Here is a 12,533-nt window from a genome sequence, read left to right as displayed (position 1 = left end):
CAGATTTTCACTCGGGAGGTAAGTACACTGGCGTGATTTACACGGTATTCTTTAAAATAGTTTAGAGCAAAAATAATTGTGATAACACAGTTATTATTGTATTGTAGCAACATGACAGGACTACATATTACCTCTTTGTCGCTGATCTCCATATCGTTCCTCACAGGGTTACTGCGGGAAAGTCGACTTTTCGGTTTTGGAAAGACAGGAACATATTTTCCCAGTGAATTCTATCAGGTCAAAGTACAAAAGTAGGCAAAACAAAACTGAAATTTGTTTGAGTGATGGATTTTTAAAAATGTTTACATTATACAGAATGAAACATTTGATATTATTGCAGACAACATTAGCAAAACAATTATTTCATCTACAATTAACCTGGTTGACTGAGATATTGATGCCACTAAGTACCAGCTCACTGCAGTGTAAACCTACAACTAGGGGACAGAGTGTACAAATAAAGGGTCTCCCATTTAATATGGAGCTGAGAAGAGATTTCTTCTCTCAGAGGGTCGTTAATCTTTGGAATTCTTTTCCGCAAAGAGCAGTGGAGGCTGGATCAGTGATCCAAGGCTGAGTTAGACATATTTTTGATCTACAAAGTAGTCAAGGGTTATGGAAGGCTAGCAGGAAAATGGAGTTAAAGCCACAATCAAATCAGGCATGACCTTCCTGAATAGTGGAGCAGGCTTGATGGGCCTAATGGGCTCCTAATTCTTATGATCAGTAACAACTTGAGCAATAATACAGCCCCATCTTGTACAATTTTTTTTACAATTCTGTAAATGACTGAGAAACGTTGAAAGGGAGGCTTGATCCCTGCTGTCAAGTCTCCAATAACCAGCAGCTGAACGGGGGATTGTTCCTCACGGTTAAAATTACTTGGAACCTTAAACGTGTTTAATATAATGGTAGATAATGGTGTTATAAATATATATCCGTGATTCCTATAGCTAAGACAGTTAATAATTTAATAGTTATATCTGATTAGTGCTACATTTGCTGTAGTGTATTACAATGACTGAGCTTTAGTCTACATTCCACATTGAGTATTTTAATGAGAATATCGTGGGAGGTAAACTACTGATCTCTCTAAATCTTATGTTACAATTTTTTCAGAAAATCTTTGTTTCTATGAGACGTAAGCTAAAAATGTCAAAAAGTGACACTGGAGCTTTTTTTTTCAAACCTATCCTTTTCTCTTGATATTCCTCTGCTAAAGGGTGTTCACTTTTGCTGGGATAAGGGGTGGAATTTTACCTTAGTCCTGGGTGTTGATGAAGCTGGGAAAATAGCAAAGAGCCATGTTGGAATGGCTTCCTGACTCATTCTGAACGCCAGCGGCAGGACCGGTTATCAAGTTCTTGCCGAAGTGAAGCGGGCAGACAATTTGAATAATTACAGGCTAATTAAGGGCGATATTCCCAGGCCACCGTTATTTTGGCAGCGTTGAAACGGCACAGGTCCAGGGAGGCGAGGCGGCCTCTGGCGGCAAAGATGGTCCCCATGCCCCTGACGCTGCCAGTGGAGGAGTTTTCCAAAACAAAAATAAAAATACCTGGAAATGTTCTCATGGACCTGCCTGCTTGGCTCATCAAAAAAATAAAGCGATGCTCACCCTTCTGGGGGGGGGGGGGGGGGGGGGGGGTGCCTCCATTTTGAGGTCGCATCACCTTCTCCTAGCTCTCTCAGCGCTGGCCACCTCTCTTGGTGGCACTGCCAAGGCTCCCTCTGATTGGCTCACTCGCCGTTTTTAATTGGCTGCCTTCACTCCTGCCGGCTCTTAATTGCCTTCTCCTGGCAATATCTCAGGGGAAGTCTCACCTCACGCTGATGCAGACTTCGGTCCCAGAAACCATCCCGAAAATGGGACATCCACCATTTTGCAAATACCACTGGCATCAGCAACCATCCAGTTCCATGTCCAAGTGGCCATTATTCATTTAAAAAGCAGAATACTGCAGATGCTGGAAATCTCTGTTCTTCTTCACAGATGCTGCCATAACCTGCCGAGTATTTCCAGCATCTGTTTTTATTATTCATTTGAATTTGAACGGTGAGTGTTGGCAGAATACTCAACTATGAACATGAGCTTCCAGCACTTTTGTTGAAACAACTTGCCCGAATTTATAAGTATATCTTAGCTCTAAGAGACAAGGTTAGTTCCTCAATGTTTTACAAATGAGTTTCAAGTTTTTCGTATGTGAACCAATTCGCTTTCAACATGATCCAATGGCACTATAGACACAAGGAACACTATAACCTTGCAGTGGTTAAGATCTAGGACTGATAGAACACAAGACTAATCTGAGATAAACAACGCAGCCTTTTTTCCCCACATAGGTGGATTTTTATATTTGGACTCAGGATCAACAAAGTCAAGTAAATTGAAATCCTGTGAAAAACACTACACTCGAACTCATGTGGTACATCAACAAACCTGAGAAAGTGGAAACAAGAAATGTTCTCTGTCCTGGGATCCATTTTCTCTGCAGCCTTTTTCTCCTACCTCTTGTGCAACCAGAACAGCTCTAAAACAAGAAGGAAACTGAAGTGAACATGATTCAAATCACAAATGCACAACACAATGAGCAGGACTGAAAACAGTAATATACAGCCAGTCTTTTACCAGCATCACTACTGTTTTTCTACAAAAAACACGAGTACAGTGGGAAAAGGACCAACTACTGCACAGATAACAAGAGGCACTGTTAAGTTAAGCATTCAGCATATACAAACGAACCATTTGCTTCTCCCCATTTAATGATACGTGGCGAGGCTACCGGAATAATTGGAAGCTGCATGAATAGGCCCTCTCAGCTGTGGGATCACTCGATGGCAGAATTTTTCGCTTGGTGTGTGGGCACGTGCCCGACCCGCTCGAGTGTGAAATAGCGCACTTGCCTGATGTCATGGCGCACTCACGTGATATTTCCGTCGGTAGGCGCACGCAAGAGTTGGAAGCGTGCCTGCTGACAATTAAGAGGCCTATTAAGGCCATTAAAATTGTAATTAACGGAGATCTTTCGTTATTCATCCAATGTTACGGATGGCCGGCAGGTGCATCAGCCACTGCATTTTTCAGGAAACCTCATCCACGGGCGGGATGAGGTTTCTGTTATTAAATAAAGAAAAAATAAAAATGTATGGACAGAACTTTCATCTTGTATATGTTCAGGTGACTGATTCTGATGCGTGGGCATTTTTTCTGGATTTCAAATATGTTTTTATTGCTTTTAAATTCTTCCGCTCCCTGAGGAAGCTCTCTGCCTCCAGGGAGCTTTCATTCCACGCTTCCCCCGCTGACTTCAATGCTCATCCTCCTCCTGCCCCCCACCCCGGCAGCACTGAGCCTTTCAGCGCGCATTTCACACTGGCTGGCCAGGAAGTGTGAAATTGCAGTCAGGGCTGATCATGGTTTGGGATCCGTTCCCTGGCTGCTCCTGGGCCCACCAATCGCACGCACCTGCTGAACTAAACATCCTGCCCTGTGTCTGATTATCAAGCAAAATAATTGGATGTTTACACAGTTACCTGTTTCTATGATCAGTGAGAACTTTTAAAAACTTTACCACTGAATATATTTGTCTTAGTATTAGGATTAACAATCCGGGGTCAAAAAGGTCTGTGTTTGAGGTGGCAGGTGCTAGTTGAGGTGGTCTGCCGAAGTAAGACTTGTTCTACACAGTGGCTGCTTTTTGTTCCCTTATCCATGTTGGTATAATTAAAATATGATCCTTTGCCTTAGATAAAAATGCATTGTTTTTGTCACAACTACTCAGAAACAAAATAACAAAATGTCCCAGTGAATTGCATCCCTAGTTCCTTGTTATTTCAATTGTGTGGCTTCCCACACGAAATCAATGTACAAGGAGAGAGATCACACAGAAAATTCCTTTACCTTTTCTCAGTATGTTCCACGCTGTGACTTCTGCTTGCTAATTCTTCCTCCTCAGTTGGTTTCATTGTAATATCCTCCGTTTCTTGTTCTTCTGTCATGGTCTTGCATTCTGTTTCTACTGTGTCTGTGTTCTGTTCCTCACCAGGCTGCACATTTTTCTTTCTCACCTTCTTTACAACAGGTAACAATGCGCCATCCTCTTCTATATCAGTTAAAAAATCAAAGTTACTCTTAAAGAAATGCTTTCCACACTCACTAACAGAATGTAAAAATCCCCTGTAAGTTGACTGAATGGTGTTCTCAAAATGGAGTTTGAGTTTAAAAGTGGTCACACAAAATGGAGTCAGTAGCTAAAATGAATATTGGGAAATCAGAACAAATGATGACGAGAAAAATGCTTGTTGGAATTTACCAGTGACAAGAAGTTAATATTGAGGACAGAGATCAGGAATAGCTCACTAGTGGGCCATAAATGTGCTATTCCTTATTCTTATTCCTTATTCTTAATTAGCACATTTTCTTAGATAATATCACCACCTTCAACACCTCTTTGATCCTTTTGTCTGTGACATCTTTTGATTATCTGCTCCTATCACTGCTTGCTTATCCCTACAACCTCCCACCTCCACCCCCCCACCCCCCCCCCCCCCCCCCTCCACCCCGCCCCGTAAATCAGCTTATATTTCACCCCTCTCCCAACTATACTCAGTTCTGCTGAAGGGTCATGAGGACTCGAAACGTCAACTCTTTTCTTCTCCGCCGATGCTGCCAGACCTGCTGAATTTTTCCAGGTAACTGTGTTTTTGTTTTCTATTCCTTATCTGGTCCAGTTTGATAAAGAAAAATTGTCTATTTCTATCCCTATGCACTCAGCCTTGTTAACTTTGACATTTTGCAGAAAATTATGGGACTCAAAAAGTAACTGACACCCAAAGAGACATACCCTGGATCACGCACCATCCAGATTGGTCAAGTGCATGGAAAGGGGTTTTTCTCTAAGTTTAGGGTATGTGAGGATGCTTGGCACCCCGCTCTGCAGATTTTCTTTGTCTTTGTTAAGTATAGTTCCTTCCTGTTAGTTACAAGAAGATTCTCTTTGCCTTCTATTCTTCAGTAGTAATCTTAACTGGCAGACGTTAGTACCTTTACAAGTACAAAATATACTTCGGATAGAGAGTAAGAGGTCAGAAAAATCAGATTATGTGGCTATACAAGCCAGTTACAGGTAGAGTTAAGAGCGTTGCTAACCGTACAAGTTGTCTGAGAGTGTGTAAGGTGACATTAAGCCAGCTAGTTCCGACACAATCACTCAAGCCTAAAGTCGGTTCAGCCAGAACAGAGGATCGCAGCGGATTCCTGTCACTGAAAGTGCTCATCAACCTGACATTCCAGAAGCAAACACTGTCATGCTTGGAAGGAAGAATATCAACTGAACCATTCGATCTACATGGTCAAGGTCATATAAACTCTGGAAACATTGTTAATCACCTGCACATGCACCATAATCTAACAAGAGATAGGATATCCAATGGGATTAACTTTTAAGAAATCTAAATTATTTACTCCCAAAATAGTCTGAGAAACTGATTTCAACTATAGCTTTATCAGCAATTCTGTTAACATTTGAAAGTAATATTTGTAAATTTTCTTTGCAACCTGTTATCTGTTTAATTATCTTTTAATTCTTACCTAAATTGCTGGATAGCCCTGTTTCTAACTGCTTAGATCTCTTGATTGTTTGCGAACTTAATGCTTAATTTGAAGTGGTGATCATTGTGATTTTTAGACAAATAATTGTTCGTGCATCAATTGTTCTCCAGCTTCTCTAGTGATTTGATATGAAAGGGTTAATTCACTCACATTGTAGATTGCGGGCATCCTAACTGAGGGTGGATAAGCTAAACTCAAATTCAACCCGAACTGAGTGACGTACGACAGTTTGGCAAGTCAACTTCACTATCACTCACTCCCACAGCAAAGCTGGATGATAAAGTACAGACAGTTCCCAGGTAAGGAGTTGGTTAGGGGATTAAGGATTCATCTGGTTCCTTCATGTGTATTTGTTGTGATACTGAAACGCAGTGTTCTTACAAGCAATAGGATAATACATCTCACAATTCCCCTTGGATGATCTGGGATAATCCTCTCAAATAGGCTGGAAATTTCATAAACTTTGAATATACCACTTAGCTCATAGAAAATGATGAATTTTGCAAAGCAGGAGTGCTGAGTACTGTTACTGCACCATTAGATTCAAACACCACAGCTCCACAGAACAAAAAGAATGGGCATTTTCCATCGGACATGCTTTTAATCGTGGATTTAATTAATTTACAAACACTAGAAAGATAATAGTATCCACTGGGTTTTTAATTTGTGCAGCAACAAGTATTTATGCATGTAAAACTGATTCAGCACTTTTTTGAAGGGCATCTTCTCAATAAAATGGAACAGATGACTGGATGAGTGAGAAACAAGAACACGAGAAATAGGAGCAGAAGTAGACCGCACGCCCATAAAGCTGGCTCTGCCATTCAATACGATCATGGGTGACCTTGGGCTCCAACTCCATTTTCCTGCCTGCTTCCCATATCCCTTAATTCCCTGAGAGATCAAAAATCTGTCTCTCTCTGAAAATTAGGTGAAGGCCTATGGTGCAGGATGATACCAAGTATGAAAAGGGGACAGAATGTAAGTTAGGTCAAGGGGAAAGATGTGGATGATCCCTCCAACTTCGATCCTAAAAGTCTGCAAGTTTGGAGGAAGAATGAGGAAAGTAAGAACAACTTTGATACCTTGGGAACAAATGAACATGAGCTTTGATTTTGATGCTGAGGATTTAGGAAGGAGTAAGGATGTATGAAATTGCATATTTAGAGTTAGGAGAAAAGTTCAGAGGAACAATGTCTGTATCTATTGATTCAAGAGACAGTCAAGAAATTGTCTGTGAAAGAGAGGTGGCAGGATAGCACTTATGATAGGACCACGATGGCACCATCTTTCAGTACAGGTTCCTTATGGCTTTAATACCGGCCTGCTTCCAATTTGACAGTTCATATGTATAGAACTCAATATTGCTTATGTCTGAATGTGAACTTACAAATACTGTGAGCATATTTTGTTTTAGTTATTAACTTGAAAGTAAAAGCAGATCTGAGAAAATTTCTCAGCAAGGCTGGTGAATAATGGTGGCAGACATTTCTCAGGGGAGAAATGCTCGTACTTACTTGCAGCCACAGGGAGAGACTTCTTCCGTTTATTCATGTCACTTTCCCCAAGGGATATCTACAAAGCAACAAAATCCATAAACATCAAATACCATAACAAAGTGCACGACTGAAAACAAAATCTGAAAGCTGAAGTAAAAACAGAATATGTATCAGCAAGTCTGCCAGTAACATTTTTTAAATTCATCTATGGGATGTGAATGTCGCTGGTTAGGCCAGCGATTATTGCCCATTCCTAATTGCCCTCGAGAAGGTGGTGGTGAGCTGCCTTCTTAAACCGCTGCAGTCCATACGGTGTAGGTACACCCATAGTGCTGTCAGGGAGGGAACTCCAGGACTTTGACCCAATGACAGTGAAGGAATTGCAATATAAATCCAAGTCAGGATGATGAGTGGCCTGGAGGGGAAATTCCAGGCGGTGGTGTTCCCAGCTATCTGCTGCCCTTGTCCTTCTAAATGGTTGCGGTCGTGAGTTTGGAAAGTGCCACCTAAGGAGCCTTGGTGAGTTCCTGCATGCATCTTGTAGATGGTACACACTGTTGCCACTGTTCGTCAGTGGTGGAGGGAGTGAATGTTTATGGATGTGGGACCAATCAAGCAGGCTGCTTTGCCCTGGATGGTGTCAAGCTTCTTGAGTGTTTTTGGAGCTGTGCTCATCCAGGCAAATGGAGAGTCTTCCATCACACTTCTGACTTGTGCCTTGTAGATGGTGGGCAGGCTTTGGGAAGTCAGGAGGTGAGTTACTCGCTGCAGGATTCCTTGCCCCTGGCCTGTTCTTGTAGTCACAGTATTTATATGGCTAGTCCAGTTCAGTTTCTGGTCAATGCTAATCTCCAGGATGTTGATAGTGGGGGATTCAGTGAAGGTAACGCCATTGAATGTCAAGGGGTGATGGTTGGATTCTCTCTTGTTGGAGATGGTCATTGCCTGACACTTGTGTGGTGCAAATGTTACTTGCCACTTGTCAACCCAAGCTTGAATATTGTCCAGGTCTTGCTGCATTTGGACATGGATTGCTTCAATATCTGAGGAGTTGTGAATGGTGCTGAACATTGTGCAATCATCAGCGAACATCCCCATTTCTGACCTTATGATGGGAGGAAGGTCATTGATGAAACAGCTGAAGATGATTGGGCTGAGGACACTACCCTGAGGAACTCCTGCAGTGATGTCCTGGAACTGAGATGATTGACCTCCAACAACCACAGCCATCTTCCTTTGTGCCAGGTATGACTCCAACCAGCGGAGAGTTTCCCCCCTGATTCCCATTGACTCCAGTTTTGCTCGGGCTCCTTGATGCCACACTCAGTCAAATGCGGCCTTGATGGCAAGGGCAGTCACTCTCACCTCACCTGGGGAGTTCAGCTCTTTTGTCCATGTTTGAACCAAGGCTGTAATGAGGTCAGGAGCTGAGTGGCCCTGGCAGAACCCAACTGAACATCAGTAAGCAGGTTATTGCTAAGCAAGTACCGCTTGATAGCCCTGTTGATGACCCTTTCCATCACTTTACTGATGAAAACTGCAGCTGGATTAATAATTTAGATTGGAACCAGCACAGGTACAGTTGTCTTCTGATAAATCAATCATGTTTTGCATTAAAAGACTGAATTATTCAATAATTTAAAACAATATAAATAGTACAGCAAAGTGGGAATTAAATGCTAAAAATTGAATAAAATGATCATTTGCATTGACGCAAATTTCAAAACTGCCAGTTATGGTGTCTTAAGTGCTCCATTTAATTCGATAGAAACAGCTGTGTTTACTCACTAGCTCACACCTCACTAAGATGCACTGAATGTTAAAATAAAATTACCATCCCTGTATTGTAGCAGTAATACTAATTACGTAGTTATATCAGCATAGGATTCATCACCAGTGTGTGCAACACCTGTACCCAATAGTAATGCACACAGTACAAACTAATATAAAACCTATAAGTATCCTGTATGGAAGGTATCCTATATCACATAGATTGGATTAATCAAGAAAAACAAGAATGCTCATGTTTTAAAGAAAGATATACTTGTATTTATATAGCGGTTTTCATGACTTAACATCTCATCTGAAAGAAGTCTTGTCTGGCATTGTAGCACTCTCTCAGTACTACACTGGAGGATCAGCCTTGATCTTTTGTTTGTGCTCAGACCTTGGAGTGGAGCTGAATATATAACACTGACTCAGAAGCGAGAGTGCTACCAGTTTTTAAGCCCAGCAGCACTTTTTTAAAAAATAAGGTATAAAAGCTGCCAGTTTTTTTTTGCTATTAGAAGGAATTTTTTAATTAAATCCGCTACCTTCCAAGAGAAGCAAAAAGTGATCATTTCACCAATTAAGTTCAGCCTTTGTTAATTTACATTATGCTCTTCAAATTGGAACGAGCATTCTCTACATAATTAGCACAACGCTGTTTCAATTATGTTGTCTGCAAGAAACTCATAACAGTGGCTTTCGAGTCAAGTTAGAAATCTTTGGCAGCTGTGGCAACAGCCAGATAGAGACTTCAAATATCTTTCAAGTTCCCTAATTACAGGGAAGTGTCAGCTGTGGCTCAGTTCATAGCACCCTCGCCTTTGAATTAGAGGGTTGTGGGTTCATGTCCCTCTCCTGGAAAACCAAGAACTGTGATTGTACTCGAAAGAAGTTGCAATCTGTGACTGTTGGTAACTCGAAAGAGTTTCCCTAATTACAGGGTGCTTACAGGCATCATGATACTCTCTGCTAGCCCATACAGTTTGGCAATGTTCCCTACACTTGCAATAATGTCTTACTAAAAGTGGTGGCAGTGGCATTATTTTGGACGCTCATCTGCCCTGAAGTTTGCTAAAGCGTTATACCGGCCACCGTGTATGGCGGGAAAATTGAAACAGCACATTCACGGTTCGGAGAACAAAGGGATACAAAAAAGCACTAAATTATAAATTGTGAAAAAATATGCTTAATTGTTTATATAGAATTTAGATTTCACTTTCAAATGGTCAATTTTATTTAACTGCATTAAAATCATCATTGCACAACATTTGGAAAATAAATATATTTTGAGAAGCTATTGAAATTATGACTAGACTTCCAGGTCAATGAGAAGAACAGATAAGGATAAATGATAGATTAATTAGAGGCTCTGCCCATCTCCCACTATTACCTCATTGAAAACCCTGGAGAAATGGTGTAAATGGCTGTTTCAACCAAGGTTATGGCAGGAGAGCAGGAGAACTGCAAGCTCTAACCCATTGTATACAGCAACACCGTCAGTCATTTCAGCCTTGATTCAGTGGTAGCACATTTGCCTCTGGGTCAGAAAGTCATGGACTCAAGGCCTACTCCAGCCACTTGAGCACATAATCCAATGCAGAACTAAGGGAGTGTTACAGTGTCAGAGGTGCTGTCTCTCAGATGACATGTTAAACCAATGCATAATGTCCCATGTCACTATTCTGAAGAAGAGCAAATGAGTTCTCCTCAGTGACCTGGCCAATATTTATCCCTCAACCAATATCACTGCACCACTGAAACAGATTATCTGGTTGTTAACACATTGCTGCTTGTGGGACCTTGCTGCGTGCAAAGTGATCAAATCTGCAAAGGTTTATAGACATTGTGTGACTTTAGGAGTGACACAGTGGATTGAAACATTGACATGCAATACAGAAGAAGGGATCAGATCTGAGATCTACACCTTGAGTCTTAGCTGGTTTTCCATGGCAAGAGAACAATCACTGTCTCATAAGTAGCAAAGTAAAATGGATGCTCACCTCCCAGCTGCTATTCACAGGAAAGCTTTAGGAATAGGTTAACTGCCCCTTCTCTCTACCATTGATGGTGTAGAGTGTACATAGTTCAAGGAACGAAAAGGGAGGAAAAAACCAGAGAATGAGTAGTTGCATCAGCAACCAAAAAAAAACTCTCATCAGATACAACACATGGAATTTTCCCCACTCAGTCCACCTGCCCTTTCACTTCCTCCCCTGCTGTAAGACATTTCTTAAAAGCCACCTTTTGAACAAGCCTTTTGTCACCCTTCTTTGCCTCAGCATCCATTTTTTTAATGACACATCCACGGTGTGCCTTGGGGCATTTGCAATATTAACGGTGACATGTACCAGTAAATGCAAGCTATTGTTGACTCACGAATGATTAAATTAATTCTATTTTTGCACTAGTGAACATCAAGTACACAAACTGATGATCAGTGAGCTCAATAATTTCAAAAGATGATCTAATGGTTTATGCTATGTTTTACCTTCTGCTAATTATCAGTCTGCAGCTGATAATGACTATAGCATGGTAAATGCAAGATTAATGAGCTAAACCAATGCCAAAGTCAGCATACATTAAGTGCATGGTATATGGTCTTTGATTCTGCCATTTCTCATCTTCCATTTAGGCAGCCCCTCAGGATCGAGGATGACCTGCTTTCACTCTGGTTCGATGGGTTCTGAGCTGGCTGTTAAGTACAATGAGTGATCTGCAGGCTCTGCAACATGCTGGGAAGGTGATGTTTGAAGGGTCAGATAGAGGAGTTGCTGGGAGGTTTGTGCATTCTCTCCGACATCTCGACTTCATCTCTGCATGTTCCCAACAAAGTCTCTTGATGCATTGGTGCCTTCCCAAATTAACCTCCTCCATTTTGGTCAGCCACTTGCCAGGGACTCCCATGAGTCAGCGGGGATGTTGGACCTCTTCAGGGATGCTTTGAGGCCATCCCTAAAGTGTTTCCGTTATCTTCCTGGGAGTCTTCTGCCAGGACCAAGTTCCAAGTACAGCAGCTGCTTTGGGAGTCTGGTGTCATGTTCGAATGACATGTCCTGCCCAACGGAGGTGGTTTTGAGTGATTCATCACTCGATGCTGGGCCTGTTGGCTTGGTAGAGGACGCTGCTGTTGGGCTGCCTTTTTTGCCACCGGATTTGGAGGATCTTGCGAAGGCAGCACTCGTGGTACTTCTGCAGTGCTCTGAGGTGCCTGGTGTAGGTCTCTGAATTATACAGGAGCACAGGGATCACAGCTGCCCAGTAAACCATGACCTTAATCTCGGATTTGAGATCCTGGTCCTCAAATGCTCTTTTCCTCAATCAGCCAAAGGCTGAGCTACCACATTGGAGGCGATGATGAATTTTGTCGGCTATGTCTGCCTTTCTTGAGAGGAGGCTCCCAAGGTATGGAAAATGGTCCACAATTTTCAGGATCTCACCAATGATCTTAATTGATCAGGGGAGGTTTTGTGCTGTGGGGCCTGGTTGGGACAGGATCTTTGGATTCAGGATATTTAGAGAAAGGTCCAATTTCTTATACGCTTCAGAGAAGGAGTTCCTGGCCCCCTGGAGCTCAGTTTCTGAGTGAGCGCACACATAAGCGTGATCTGAATAATGGAACTCAATGACTGAAGTTGGAGTGGTTTTGGTTTTGG

At 41.9% G+C, this 12,533-nt stretch overlaps 1 protein-coding gene across 1 annotated transcript in view; it reads right to left on the bottom strand.

Moving 5' to 3' along the window:
- The window catches only part of LOC144668774 (uncharacterized), a 29,927-nt gene that overhangs the window by 15,525 nt on the left and 1,869 nt on the right, over positions 1 to 12,533 (bottom strand). Inside the window, exons 2-5 of the mRNA XM_078531104.1 lie at positions 7,129 to 7,186; positions 3,902 to 4,103; positions 2,441 to 2,531; positions 132 to 230 (exon numbers count right to left, since the gene is read on the bottom strand). Coding sequence (XP_078387230.1) covers positions 132 to 230; positions 2,441 to 2,531; positions 3,902 to 4,103; positions 7,129 to 7,165 — 429 coding nt within the window. The 5' untranslated portion in view covers positions 7,166 to 7,186. The remainder of the gene's footprint in view (positions 1 to 131; positions 231 to 2,440; positions 2,532 to 3,901; positions 4,104 to 7,128; positions 7,187 to 12,533) is intronic.

The sequence above is a fragment of the Cetorhinus maximus genome, chromosome 28 (genome assembly GCF_964194155.1).
Source record: "Cetorhinus maximus chromosome 28, sCetMax3.hap1.1, whole genome shotgun sequence".
Taxonomy (NCBI): Eukaryota; Metazoa; Chordata; class Chondrichthyes; order Lamniformes; family Cetorhinidae; genus Cetorhinus; species Cetorhinus maximus.
The sequence above is the reverse complement of the archived record's forward strand: the minus strand, read 5'-3'. Positions and strand labels throughout refer to the sequence as shown.